This window comes from Erythrolamprus reginae, chromosome 3, assembly GCF_031021105.1.
Source record: "Erythrolamprus reginae isolate rEryReg1 chromosome 3, rEryReg1.hap1, whole genome shotgun sequence".
NCBI lineage: Eukaryota > Metazoa > Chordata > Lepidosauria > Squamata > Dipsadidae > Erythrolamprus > Erythrolamprus reginae.
The window spans coordinates 70863675-70879304 of NC_091952.1; the positions used below are offsets into that span (position 1 = coordinate 70863675).

Below are 15630 nucleotides of genomic sequence, written 5' to 3' on the forward strand. Positions count from 1 at the left end.
CATTTACTGCCCTGTCAATAATTCAGTACTTAGCTGCCCAAAGTAATTGTCTTAGTGACATAGAACACTTATTGTATACTTATTAGCATAAAATAATTATGATTAATGTAACCAGGGTTTATTCAATTGACCCAACTTTTTCAGTTCACACCATACAATGAGTTGCAGACAAACTTTGTGGTCTGTATATTGGATAACACGGTTGACTAGTTTGGGGCCCAGACAATTAAACCTGATTGCATCACCCACTTTACTGAGTCAATTGTATCCCCAGGGTCTTGTTTGAACCCCATAATGCAGGTATTGTGTACAAAGTTGTTACCGGTAATTCCTTTGGGATTCACACATTGTTGGAGTAGAAGAGAATGTTAGGTTAGCCCTCCCTTCTGATCTCTGTCATAGAGATGAGTTGTCCCACAAGAAAGGGACTGTTTCAATCACTCCATCCACTGACATTTGGATGGAGTTCAGTCACTCCATCCAATTGTCCATTTGGACAATTTCTTCCCTGAATGTTGGGATGCATTGGTTGCCAATCAGTTTCCGGTCACAATTCAAAGTGTTGGTTATGACCTATAAAGCCCTTCATGGCACCGGACCAGATTATCTCAGGGACAGCCTTCTGCTGCATGAATCCCAGCGACCAGTTAGGTCCCACAGAGTGGGCCTTCTCCGGGTCCCGTCAACAAAACCATGTCGTTTGGCGGGACCCAGGGGAAGAGCCTTCTCTGTGGCGGCTCTGGCCCTCTGGAACCAACTCCCCCCAGAGATTAGAATTGCCCCCACCCTCCTTGCCTTTCGTAAGCTTCTTAAAACCCACCTCTGCCGTCAGGCATGGGGGAACTGAGATAATCTTTCCCCCTAGGCCTTACAATTTATGCATGGTATGTTTGTATGTATGTTTGGTTTTATAGTAAGGTTTTTTTTAGTTGTTTAGTATTGGATTGTTACATGCTTTTTGTCACTGTTGTTAGCCACCCCGAGTCTGCGGAGAGGGGCGGCATACAAATCCAATAAATAAATAAACAAACAAACAAACAAACAAACAAACAAATAAATAAATGAAATGAAATAAAATAAAATAAAATAAATAAATAAAATTATACAGTATGTTGGGCGTTGGGGGATAGAAGTTGGGCAGGGCAAGCTTGGCCTCTCTCTTAGTGGCATGAGCTCCAAGCCCAATGAACCTTCTTGAAGGCTTTAGTGAGTCATGGAAACACAACCATTCTGCCCTAGCTAGGATATGGATGATTTGCCCCCACCCTTTAATCACCATAGCAACCCTGTGAGGTAGGATAAGACTGTGGTACTAAAGCTAATTATATCTCTTTGGCTTTAAGTTTTATGAGTTTTCAAATTTATTTTAAACTTTAGACAAGTCACCACAGGAAATATATACATATTTCATTTGCTTGTTAATGTTATCTTAAGGTTAACATTAATTGTTTGGTACATTCAGTTGACTAGTTTGCCTAACCTGCTGGACCATGATCAGGCCCTGATTGAGGAAACCCCAGATTCCTCCCAACTTTGGGGTGATTAGCTCTTATGAAAATTACAGCTGTAAAAACATCCCCTGGCTATTGGGCAGCTTGCTTCCCCCATGATCACATGACTGTATGTTGGGCACCTGGCAACAGGTCACCTTTATGACCAGTTATGGCATTTTGCAGTCATGTGACTGATTCACAATGGGGTTTTTTTGCCAGTTTTCAGCATTTTTCTGGCAAAAAACTCCCATTTGAATGGTTTCGTACTTATAACTGCTGCCTTCACTTAACTGTCCCATTCACTTAACATCTATTGCAAAATGGGTCATAAAATCATTTTACAGGGCAAGTTGACTTACAATTGTAATGACTTGCAACTGGATTTCTGGACCCAATTGCGATTGTAAATTAACAGTTACCTGAAAAATAAGAATTTTTAAGAATAAGAAGAATGGGAATAAGAATACTTTTTTGCCTCTTGGTCAGATGACATTTTTATTTGAAAAGGTATAAATCAAGCAATTGGAAAATAGGAAAATAGTTTTTGTTTGTTTGTTTGCTTGTAAGGTCTCACCAGAGTTTACTATGGGCATGATTTAGAATGTTTATATGCATTTCTAAGTTTCAGCTATTGAAAAAAAAAGCTTCCGTTGGTTTCCTTTAACTACGTATATCTATCTCAAGGGTAACAGAGAATTCCAGGCTGGTTTTTAGCAGGTGAGTAAGTTTGTAATTATGTCACTTCTGCATTTTTTCCAACTGGTTCTTGTATCACTGAAGCACAAGACCAACACAAGTTACTATAGCAACAGTACAGTGGAACTGAGATAAAGAGAAGTGGTTCCTGTTGTAAGGGAAAGTTTTTAAAGCCACAGAAACTCCTAAAGAATTAATCTTTACAAAATTTGCAAGTGAAATACTGCCAAAGTGATACATACCTGTGTGAAAAATATAGCATTCTAGGTATAATAGATTTTTTTAAAACCTAAGAATTAAAATAATTTTAATAGGGACTGTCTAAAACAGATGTTCACTAGATTCAGAGTGGTATGTTACACCTATTCAATTCCTAGAAGATAATCCCACAGAAGATACTCCTTGTTCCAATTAAACCTTTTAATATGTTATTTCTAAACCACTTTTGACTCTTTTATGGTATCTCCATACCTAAATCAAGACTGACCATGATTTATTAAATAAATAACAGTAGATAGGTTCATAAGCATTCTAAGCAGGCCCTTCACATCAAGACTTAATGTAATGTATGAACCTAGCTTTTCTATTTTCATAATGATTTTATATGCTATTTTATAAGTTAGTTTACTTAACCATAATCATTAGTCTGGGTTCAAACATGAAAATCTACAAACTACTGTAGATAAAAGCCAAAAAGAAGCATGGTTTGGCACTGTGATAGTGTCTGTAATTTAACTCTGTTTGCAAAAATGTTCAGGTTTGGAAACATTTTGGTGATGGCACCAACACTGGAATTCCTTTCCCCAAGGAGCATTGTTTAAGAAAAAAGTAATAATTTGCTTTTATATTTTAGCTTCCCTTCACATAGAATCTGTTTTTAATTTATTGTTTAGACCATTTAGTAATGATACTGTGTATTTATATGGTTTTTATTATGTTTATCTAGAATAAAAATGTATAGTATTGTATTTCTACTGTATTAGATACTAATAGTGGAGTTGAGATAGATAGATAGATAGATAGATAGATAGATAGATAGATAGATAGATAGATAGATAGATAGATAGAGGGTATGGCTAGCTGATGAGGCCAAAATAAGGCCAAAATAGATCTATCCTAGTCCCCCTTAATTTTCAAATTCAGCAAAAAAAAGTGTGATATATATAAATGTCAAGTTGACATTTATAATTGTGATAAACCAACACAGGCCACCTTTTTGGGAAAGTGATGCATAGAATTAATCAAATAAATTCTAAGTATAGCTACATGTGGCTTAAATTATCTTGACTGATCCAGGTCAGTAAATTAATCCATTGTGACATATTAAGTGGGTGGGATCCAGCCAGTTTGGGTGAACCAGTAGTTAAATTGCTGGCTAGCCCCGATCCTTCCTGTTCTGCTCTTTCCAGGAGTCCCCAGTGCTCCATTTTGGCTCTCAAATAAGTGTAGGAAGGCCTCCTAGGCCCAAAATGTGGTGAAGGGAGGCAGGGCGCATGGGGGGGGGGGGGATTTTTACTTCCCAGGAGGCTTCATGGAGACTTCCAAGGCCCATTTTTGCTCCTAAGAGACTCCAGGAAGGCTTCCTAGGCCCGTTTTTGCTTCCCCAGAGGCTTCATGGAGACTTGATTTTGCACCCAGGAGGCTCCAGGGTGGCCTCCTAGGCCCGGTTTTTATCCCTGGAAGCTTCATGGAGGCTTCTTAGGCCTGTTTTCACTCCCAGGATGCTCCAGGGAGGCTACCTAAGCCCATTTTCGCTTTCCAAGAGGCTCCAGGGTGGTCTCCTAGGCCCAAAATGGGGTGGGGGGCATATCCGTCCTACGGCCTGTTTTTTTCTCCCAGAGGGGTGCAGAAGGCCAAGTGCTGCCTCTTACACACTCTGACCATGCCCACCACACTCTGGGGCCAGCCAGAGATGGTACTTGCCAGTTCTCCAAACTACTCAAAATTTCCGCTACCAGTTCTCCAGAACCTGTCAAAACCTGATGGATTTAAACCCTGGACCAATGGCTCCAGTTTTATCAATACATGTTTTTCATTCATCTACCAGTTCTGAAAACTACTTTTGCATATTTACAGTGTTCTTTCATTTGAGCAGGGAAGAATTTAGTTATGGAAGATACTAACAGCTACATCATGTGAGAGCGCCTCCCTGCTTTCAACTAAGGAATTAGCATAATAATAAAAAGCTTGCATGTCTCACATTATAAGGTGTTAATGATGAAACCATACCCACATTAGTTTCTCTTTATAGACATATATCGGTTTATGCATCACATTTTGTCACTGTTAAATAAGCATGATAGCCTAGATTTGCACAAAAGGCTAAGCCAAATGAAACACATTGTGGCTTAGTATTATGTATGAATCAGGTTTGACTTGAGCGAAAAGCAAACGATCTTTCAGAATGTAAAAACTAGTCTTTCCCAATCTGATGCCCCCAAGAGGCATAAAACTATTTCTTTGGGATGGGATACTAAGAGCAATTGCTTCTTAGATGATCAGGCTGATTCAGGTTGCGACAGGCAGTCCTGGAGATATCCAGGGGACAAGTCATAAAGGATTTTATAGATCAAAGCCAGCCCTATAACTTATAAATAAATAAAAGGAGGTAGTAGTATTGAGTATATTTGCTATCTTGAGTTATATATAAAAAACGCAGGATAACTCCCACACACATAGAATATGGAAATGAGACCTGGAAGCTTATTGTGGGTTGGCACAGGTTTTGTTTAGTTAGCTGGATGACTGAGATCCCAATAGCAGAGAAGATTTTCTCCTTAAAACATTTCTAGATCCTTTTACAGACTATTCCTATTGATAGTCTGTAAAAGCAGAGAAGTCTAGTTTTTTCCAAAGAATTGATGGTACTGCAGCAGTGATAAGACACTGCCATCTACTGATAATTATGAGAATTGTGCACTTTATTCTCAACATTTTTGACAATACCATCTAGAAAGAATTTAGTTCAAGAAGGCTAGCAAAAGTCAGACTTCTGTGAGGTTTTCTCCTCCCCGCTAAACATACAATGACACACTGGGAAGACAGCAAGTTGTAGAAACCTAGCAGAGTTTAATGGCTTTCCCTGCCTTTGTGTTATCTTGGGAATGGATAAAATAACTGCACTCTTTGTTTTTAAGGCAAACAAAACCTGGGGTTGGGTGGTGGGTTTATAGTTTTCTTTGACAAGGGGCAGGAGAGGTTTAATTATTCCTTTAAGAGAGGTTTGTTATATGTGAATTGAATTATATATAAAAAGCTGACATGGAATAAATTTAATTTTAAATTAGGTAAATTCCACTTTAATATAAACTGGTCCTATAATAATAATAATAATAATAATAATAATAATAATAATAATAACAACAACAACAACAACAATAATAATAACAACAAAACAACAGCAATAATAACAATAACAATAATAATAATGTTTTGAATTGACTCCAGCCTTTTAAAAATTTTGTTCAATTAATTTATCTGATTGGTTCATACATAATTCATAATTTATCTGTTGGTTCATACATTTCTTATTCAGTTTATTTTGACCAAATGCAATTGCTATTTCTGAAGTTTCACAATGATTAGAGGTTTTGGTGGAATTATAACAATTGTGTTACTAGAACAACAAAATGCTTGGGAAGAAGAATCTGAACTCCAAATACGAACTGAATAATCAAATTATCACAGATAATCACCACTCGGTTAAAGACCTTGGTATACTAATAACAAAAGATTTAAGTGCCAAAGCCCACTGCATAGCCAAGAAGGCTTCAAGAGTTGTAAACCTAATCCTACATAGCTTCTGCTCTGGCAATCTCACACTACTTACCAGAGTTTACAAAACTTTTGCCAGACCCATCCTCAAATACAGCTCATCTGTTTGGAACCCATATAGCATCTCAGACATAAACACCCTTGAAAATGTCCAAAGATACTTCACCAGAAGAGCCCTTCACTCCTCCACTCGAAATAGAATACCTTATGAGACTAGACTTTCAATCCTGGGCCTAGAAAGTTTAGAACTAAGATGCCTTAAAGAAGATCTAAGTATTGCCCACTAGATCATATGCTGCAACGTCCTGCCTGTCGGCGACTACTTCAGCTTCAACCACAACAACACAAGAGCACACAACGGATTTAAACTTAATATTAACCGCTTCAAACTTGACTGTTAAAAAATATGACTTCAGTAACCGAGTTGTCGAAGCGTGGAACTCATTACCAGACTCCATAGTGTCATCCCCAAACCCCCAACATTTTACCCTTAGATTATCTACGGTTGACCTATCCAGATTCCTAAGAGGTCAGTAAGGGGCAAATACAAGTGCACTAGAGTGCCTTCCGTTCCCTGTCCTATTGCTCTCCTATATCTCCTATACCTTTCTTCTATTCCTATATCTCTTCTTCTATTCTTTCATTGATATGTTCTATTACTATATCTTCTTTTCTATAATTTCTTAGATATATTGTACTATGAGTATCTCCTCTATAACCTTCATCATGTATTTTACTATGTGTATATAGATATATACCCACTAAAACCTAATTGTATTGGACAAAATAAATAAATAAAATAAAATAAATAAACTTTCAGCATGTATAATGAGCTGGTTGCAACCACCTTATTATTGGAAATGAAACACGAGAGTTAAAACAGCAATTCTTTTGGTGTTGATTTTCACATTACTGCCACTTGGGGGGACTAAAATCAAAAGAATTATGTATATGATTCTGGATTAATCACAGGTTACAATAGCAAATATTCTTTGCAGATATTTCTTCAAGATTTATGGATCTTTTTCAACTTGGGGCTCAGTAAAAGAAATAGAAACCTATCACACTGGGATAGAGAAATCTACATTTGCAGCAATGGATTGTTGTTGTGTTGCTTGACAAACATTTGACATATGTAAATCCTCATAAATCCTGGACCTCTATCCAGCAAACTGAGAATGCAAGGAAAGCAGCATGCACATGGACTGGGTCCTGGGAGGTTGTGAAGACACAGTTCTGAGTTGGTTTCCCTTTGTCCCTGTGGCTGTGTGATTTAGGTGGTATACACTGCTCCCAATCCCCACATTGTTATTATTCTCAGTAAAACATTTAATAGTAGTATGGTAATTGTGAGAGGGATCATGGAGTCCTAGTGGACAATCACTTAAATATGAGCCAATGGTGTGTTGTAGCTGCCAAAAAAGCCATCATAGTTCTAGGTTGCATTATCATACTGTTTTGGTTGCCACAATATAAGAAAAATGTTGAGACTCTAGAAAGACTACAGAGAAGAGCAACAAAGATGACTAGGGGACTGGAAGGTAAAATATATAAAAATATAAAGAGTAGTTGCTAGAATTGGATGTGTCTAGTTTAAGAAAGACTAGACGTGACATGATAGCAATGTTCCAATATCTCAGGGGTTGCCACAAAGAAGAGAGAATTAAACTATTCCCGAAGGCACCTAAAGGCAGGACAAGAAGCAATGGATGGAAACTAATCAAGGAGAAAAGCAACCTAGAACTAAGGATAAATGTCTTTGACAGTAAAAACAATCAGTGGAACAACTGGCCTCCAGAAGTTGCAAATACTCCAACATTGGAGAGATTGGGCAGTGATGGCAAACCTTTTTTGGTTTGCGTGCCAAAAGGGTGTGTGCGGGTATGCTAGCATGTGTGCACAGGCCCATGCCTATGCACACACCCCACGCTGCCCCCTGCACATGCACACAGGCCTTACTGAAGCCTGGTACGTGAAAAAAATGCCCAAATGGGCAAACCGGAGGTTCGGGAAAATGCATTTCTGGTTTGCCGTTGTGCTGTTTTTTTGCACCCTGGAGGTTTCAGGAAGCTTCCTGAAGCTTCAGAGTGCAAAAAACAGCACAATGGGCAAACCGAAAATTCAGAAAACATACTTCCAGTTTGCCGCTGTGCTGTTCTTTGCACCTCAGAGGGTTCCGGCGAGCCTTCTGAAACTCCCAAGTGCAAAAAAGAGCACAATGGCAAACTGGAAGTGCATTTTTCCAAACTTCTGGTTTGTCCATTGGGCAAGTGTTTTGTCCCCAGGTTTCTGGGAAGTTTCCCTGAAACATCCAGAGGGCGAAATGGCCTTTCCCAAGGCTGAAAATCAGCTGGTGCGCTGCAGCTGGCACAGGACAAGGTCTCGGATGTCTTCCGATATGGCCCCGCGTGGCATCTGTGGCATGCGTGCCATACGTTCGCCATCATGGGAATAGGGTTTCCTGCCTGAACAGGGGGTTGAACTAGAAGCCCCTTCCAACTCTTTTATTCTGTTCTATCTTTGTTATATATTGCTTTAATCATTTATTTAATTAACCTTAAACAGATGGGTTTGCATAGAACAGCCAATTTGGTTTAGTGGTTTAGGCATCAGACTAGAAACCAGGACATGGTGAATTCTAATAATGCCTTAGATACAAAAGCTGGCTTGGGTGACTTTGAGCCAGTCACACTTTCTCAACTCACTATACAATTCCTGTCACAACTTATGAATCAACTTATGATCTGGGGATAAAAGAACTTGCAGTTGAGGAAAACATAAAAAAAAAAAATCAATATATTATAATTTCCAGCAACTGAATCCACGCAAAATATTGAACAAAAGCAGCACTATGACAGTTTAGCATAGTCTACTGATGGAGAACCTTTTTTTCCTTGGGTGCCGAAAGAGGGGCCCACGCATGCTATTGCATGTGTGCGAGTGCCCATAACCCATAATTCAAACCAGTTCCCCCATTCCCCCCCCCCCCCGAGGTCCTCTGGAAGCTGGAAACGTCCTGTTACCCAACTTCTGGTGGGCCTAGTAGGCTCATGTTTCACCCTCCCCAGACTCCAAAGGCTTCCCTGGAGCTGGGGAGGGTAAAAATGCCCTCTCCCATCCCCCTGGAGGCTCTCTGGTAGCCAAAAACGCCCTCCCAGAGCCACTGTGCAAGCCAAAAATCAGCTGGCCAGCACACACATGCACATTGGAGCTGAGCTAGGACAACAGCTTGCATGCCGGCAGATATGGCTCCACGTGTCACCTGTGACACCCGTGCCATAGGTTCGCCATCACTGGCATAGTCTGTAACCTCAACCTTTTGGGTGATTCTAAGATAAAAGTTAATTCTACACTTGTCACTTTTCTTTGCTGTTTTTTCCTATTGAGATTTTAATCAGATTGTGAGATTGTATCCTCTGTGATCATAAGATTGTAATATGATGATGATGATGATGATTGAATTCTTCCATCTGATGCCTTATGAGAGGTATTTGTTCTAATTTAGGAATAGGTAAATATGTGTCTTTGTATAATGTTTGAAGCATCTGGAGAAAGACGGTATTCAGGCCCTTTTTTTGGAAATGCCCGCTTCTACTTGTAGGACTTATGAACCTAGGCTATGCTCAACCTGCCTCAATGGAGAGAAGTGTAGTTTCTTCCTGGTCCACTTGTACACTACAGTAGTCTTCAAAGTTTGACCACAAATTGAGCCCAGCATTTCTGCTGCTAAGTGAAACATTTGTTGAGTGAATTTTGCCCCATTGTCTGACCTTTCTTGCCACAGTTGTTAAGTGTTTATTGTAGTTGTTAAGTGAATCTGGTTTCCACATTGACTTAAGGCTGCAAAAAGCTGATCACATGACCCTCCAAGGCACTGCAGATGTCATAAATATCAGTCAGTTTGCCAAGCACCTTGATTTTGATCACATGGCCGTGTACATGTGAAAAATGGTCATGTCACTTTTTTCAGGGCTGTCGTAACTTAGAAAGGTCACTAAGTGAACTATTGTAAGTTGAAGGCTACTGAGAGGGGTGGGCTACTGTCCGGACGGGGGGGGGGACGCAGTGAGGTAGTAAAAATGGAGCTCCACCCCAGAGCACCCAATTTGCACTGAAAGATGTTGAAAGAAAATGCTGGGCATCCTGCATAAACCACACTCACGGTGTGGTAGTAAAAGTTTTGGTAGCCCTTCACTGGCTACTGTATACGTCAGAGAGGAGACGATTTTGATTGAGGTTATCCCAGGGCTTGGATGGTGCTGTAAATTAAACTGTGGTTTTTGTAAACCAATCATTCTAGGATGCAGATGCCAACTTCCCCAGGTTTAGAAGTTGAAGTGAGTTATTTGCCTGATATTTTTCACTGTTGTTCAATTTTAGCTTTTATATTGAACCTGCCTTCTATAGTTCCTGCTCCTCTTCCTATCCATGATGTATATCAGCATGCTAAAGTACTGATAATATTTTTTGGTCCTGCTTTTTCAGAGATATGACCCCCTTTCCAGTCAATACTAGAGGCAACACTTTTTGGCAGGGCAAGTATGGCAACAGTAAGTGAATGGGGATTAAACTCCCTGGAGTGGCTCCTTGCCATTTTTTCCAAGAAAATTGAGATTATTCTGTTTTTTCCCTGTTTTATAATTTAGTGCTATGATTCCAGTTCTGACATATACTTTATTTAGTTCTTCATCTGCTTTTTATTTCTAGTATTTTTTGGAGGAGACAGGGGACACAGCACAGCCTGGCACTATCTCCTTCACTGAAATGAAACAATTTTGACTAAATTGACTAAAATCCCCAATCCTCATCCCCCATTTTCACTATTTTTCTCATGCCTTTCCTTTACATGTGCCAGGAATATTTCAGGGAGGGCCATGGAGGTCCTAGTTGAAGAGATTTAATCATTAAACGGGCATTTTCTACTAGCCTGTGTGCAACTCAGTGTTTGGCAGATGTTTTATAATGTTTTTTCCATTGTTTGTAGATCTGTCTTCAAAGTTCTCGTCAGACTTGTCAAATAGTCAGGTTCTTGACTGAGGAATCCATCTTCTGTGTTTGAATTCTGTTTGCCATATATTGCAGTTAAGGTGGGAACGACCTTAAACACTTTTTATTTCTATTCCTGGCGTGGGTGTGTTATATTTGCTATGTTGATAATGGTGCTGGCTTACCAATTACTAACAAGAGCTGCCCATAAAGAAATCATTATTTATTATGAGGTTTTGGCCATACAATCTAGGTTTTAACTTGAAAGATCATTCATCTTTTTTTTTCCTTTCTCTTTATTAAGCCTGGCCAGTAATCAGAATATAGCAAAGAGCCAGGCTATCCATGAAGCTGATAAATAAGATTTAATATTGCTGGTTATTCTTTGTTGCTTGTATCTATCATGAAATAATCCAAGTTTTCATTCCAGTTTTCGTTTGTAAATCCATCTAAGCCAGAGGTCATCCCACAGTTTCTAGCCAAGAATTCCACAAGTTAATTATTACTTAAAGAAAAACTTTTTGTGCATATTTTCTCTATCAAGATTAAGTTAAAACTAGTTTGTGGCTGCCTGATACAAATCAATTCTTAATCTGTATGGCAGTGGACTGTTACAACTAATTCTGGGTCTTGAAATTTGGAAATACATTTCTCAATGTTGCAGTTAGTAATATGTGATATAATCATGATTGCATAAACACAATCTCATTTTAAAGAAAATTAGTTCAGATAGACAGATGATTCCTGTCTCAGTTCAATTAGCTGCATTTTGAATTTAGTGCGCCCAAATTTTCATCTGCTTATCAAACGTACTCACATCTTTGATTCCCTTCTGAATTGCTTGTTCACAAGATTCAGAGACCTGGTTGTTCGCAAGCACTTTGCTCATTCCAACATGAACCCAAAAAGAAGATTCACATTGTTCAACTTCCTGCTTCATACAGTAGCCCCAGTGTTGCAATAAGGCAGGGAAAGCCAACCTTTTTGCAGCTGCAGGTTGCCTTTCATTTCATTTTATAGGCTTGTTAAGAGATTTTAAGGACAGGAGATGGCATTCTGATGCTATCAAAGGAGTGGAACTTGAACTGAAATATGGAATACATAGTCCATTGTAAGAAAAGCAACAATCTGCAAGGAACTTCTTTGTGGGCGAGAGGCTAAGGTCGGAATTCAAATCTTAGTATGCTTCCCAGCAAGGACTTTTTCGTAAACTAGCTGTGCAATCTTCACATCTGTTTATTTCTAAATGGTTTCTTCTCCACACATCGCTGTGATGTCTGGTGATAATCATACATCAGGGTTGACCCTCCAACAACCCTCCATTTTGTTGCTAAATTCCTAATAACCCTCATCATTGGTAATATGGGACATAGTGTAGCTCCAGAGAATACTCATTTCCCTGTTACTACTATACTATATAGTAAGAGCCGAGGTGGAGCAGTGGGTAGTGTGCAGTACTGCAGGTCACTAAAGCTGACTGCTAGGTCTGCAGGTCGGTGGTTCAAATCTCATCAAGGTTGACTTAGCCTTCCATCCTTCTAGGTGGGTAAAATGAGGACCTGGATTGTGAGGGAAATATGGTGGCTCTGTTAAAAAGTGCTATTGCCAACATGTTGTAAGCCGCCCTGAGTCTAAGGAGAAGGGCAGCACAAAAAAAAATCAAATAAATGAATAAATATAGTCTGGGATAATAAGGCTGAATTAAAGGCTAGGGCTTAATGCGTTGTGTGAATCCAGCCCATGTAACATATAAAATTTGCTCTATGACATTAATTTTGGTTTATTAAACAATTCATGCTTAAGCTAATGATGAGTTAATGTACTAATCAGACCAACAGCTTTCTTGTACCCTTCCAAAGAGATATCTTAAATCTTGTAATCTCTTATAAAGGAATCATAGGTGCCTAATCAATATCCTGGAATATTAGTTGGGTTGTTTTACAGAGACGGAGGGCATAAGGCCTCCATATAAAGCTGAACTACAATTCTTAGCACCTTCACATTTGACCCCATTGATCAGGACTCTGGAAATGCTAGTACAGTGATCCCTCGATTAGTGCGGTCTCGATTAGTGCGAAACGCTATACCACGGTTTTTCAAAAAATAATACATTTAAAAATAGTCCACGGGTTTTTTTCTACACCACGGTTTTTCCCGCCCGATGACGTCATACGTCATCACCAAACTGACGTCGGCCATTGCTGATTGGCCGGAAAAGAATGGTGACGCCTAGAAACAAACGCCTTATGAAGATGGAAGCTGCTTTGTCCGTGTGGGTACAAGACTGCCGCAAAAAGAGCATTGCTTTGGATACCAACACCATAAGGACAAAGGCACAGCAACTGTACAACCGTCTTGCAAACACAGAAGGAGGCGATGCAGATGAGGGAAACGCAGGTGAGGGCTGGGGGTTTTTATTCTGTCATTATTTAAGTGCTTTTTAAGAAAGGAAGGAGGGAGGGGAGGGAGGAAGGGGGGAAGGAAGGAAGGAGGGAAGGAGGGAGGGAGGGGAGGAAGGAGGGAGGGAGGGAAGGAGGGGGGGAGGGAGGGAAGGAGGGAGGGAAGGAAGGAAGGAGGGAGGGAAGGAAGGAGGGAGGGAAGGAGGCGGGCATTTACCATACAGTACTGTATGCTTTCATTCAAGTCACTTCTCTCTCCCTTTCCTGTCATTCTCTGTAGATGAAGGTGCTGGTGACTCTGAAGACCCCCAGCCATCAACATCTTCTGCTTCTTCAGCCCCTGCCACATTCACAGCAAGCAAAGGGTGGTTTGAGAAATTTCAACTGCGCTATGGCCTGAAGAGTGTGTCATTGCATGGAGAAGCTGCCCAGAAAAAGAAACTGCGCCAACAACTGACCATAACTATGTTTGTCACGAAAACCAAGAGGTCTGTCACACCATCACCTGCAGCGTCCATTATAGAAATGGTGATAGAAGAAGATCCCGAGTTATCCTAGTTATGCTAACCCCCCCCCCAAAAAATGTAAAAATGTAAATAAATATTGTTATCATTTCTAACTATCAGGAAGGAGGGAGGGAAGGAGGGAGGGAAGGAGGGAGGGAGGGAAGGAGGGAAGAAAGGAAGGAGGGAAGGAGGGAGGGAGGGAGGGAGGGAAGGAAGGAGGGAGGGAAGGAAGGAGGGAGGGAAGGAAGGAAGGAGGGAAGGAAGGAGGGAGGGAAGGAAGGAGGGAGGGAAGGAGGGAGGGAGGGAAGGAGGGAAGGAAGGAAGGAGGGAGGGAAGGAGGGAGGGAAGGAAGGAGGGAGGGAAGGAAGGAGGGAAGGAGGGAGGGAAGGAAGGAGGGAAGGAAGGAGGGAGGGAAGGAAGGAGGGAAGGAGGCGGGCATTCTAAACGCCGAGAAGCTGTTGCCGCCAGCGCTGCTGCAAGAGGACTCATGCCCCAAGAAAGCCGGTGAGAGGGGCGAATCGGGCGGACGGGGGGTAGCGGCGAGGAGGCTGGAGGCGCTGGGTGGGTGGCCGACATTAAAAACAACCATTGCCAGCCTCCGCACTTTCGTCGCTCCCCGGCTCCACCATCTGCGCATGCGCGGCCATGGAAAAAGGGTGCGCATGCGCAGATGGTGTTTTTACTTCCGCACCACTATACCGCGGAAAATCGATTAGTGTGGGAGGTCTTGGAACGTAACCCCCGCACTAATCGAGGGATCACTGTAATCTCTGAAATTTCAAAGGAGCCCTCTTTATAAACTTCTGTCAGTTAGCCACTGCGATTTATGAAGAATAATTCATCCTAATTCTTGGATTATGTCAATTATCTATGCAAGGTTAGATAGACCATTAGACAGATTGCCTATCTTATTCACCAGAGAAAATTAAATATACAGACTAAGGCTGTGTTGGCAAACCTGTGGCACGCATGCCACAGGTGGCACGCAGAACCATATCTGCTGGCATGTGAGCGGTTGCCCTAGTTTAGCTCTAGTAAACATGTGCCCACTGGCCAGCTGATTTTCAGCTCACACAGAGGCTTGGGAGGATGTTTTCGAACTCTGGAGGGCAAGCGAGGGTGTATTCGCCCTCCCCCCTCTGGCCAGCTGATTTTCAGCTCACACAGAGGCTTGGGAGGATGTTTTCGAACTCTGGAGGGCAAGCGAGGGTGTATTCGCCCTTCCCCAACTCTAAGAAATAGCAATAGCAATCGTATTTAGATGTATATACCGCTTCACAGTGGTTTACAGCCCTCTCTAAGCGGTTTCCAGAGTCAGCATGATAATAATAATAATAATAATAATAATAATAATAATAATAATAATAATTTATTATATTTGTATGCCGCCCCTCTCTGAAGACTTGAGGTGGCTCACAATATAACAATAATACAATACATTACAAATCTAATAATAAAATTTAAAAGTCAATTTAAAAACATTAATAAACATAACCAGTGTTATAAAATCACCAACTACACAATCGTACACATTCAACCCAGCATATATTTCCCCCAACAATCTGGGTCCTCATTTTACGCACCTTGGAAGAGTGGAAGGCTGAGTCAACCTTGAACCTGGCAAGATTCGATCTGTCCAACTGCTAGCAGTAGATGATCAGCAGAAGTAGCCGGCAGTACTGTGCTCTAACCACTGCGCCATCGTTGTTCTAAGAAAGCCTCTGGAGCCTGGGGAGGGCAAAAAAGGGGCCTACCATGAGTCAGGAAATGGGAGAG

General features: G+C 40.9%; 1 protein-coding gene across 2 annotated transcripts in view; it reads left to right on the forward strand.

Moving 5' to 3' along the window:
- LOC139164103 (tigger transposable element-derived protein 1-like) overlaps positions 1-13962 on the forward strand; it is a 51493-nt gene extending 37531 nt beyond the window's left edge. For both annotated transcript variants that reach the window (XR_011558577.1, XM_070745781.1), the window contains 2 exons: positions 10948-13346; positions 13629-13962. Coding sequence is in view for 1 of the 2 variants with exons in the window: in XM_070745781.1 (XP_070601882.1) it covers positions 13169-13346; positions 13629-13906 (456 nt within the window). In the remaining variant the exon portion in view is untranslated. The remainder of the gene's footprint in view (positions 1-10947; positions 13347-13628) is intronic.
- Positions 13963-15630: the final 1668 nt, after the last annotated feature.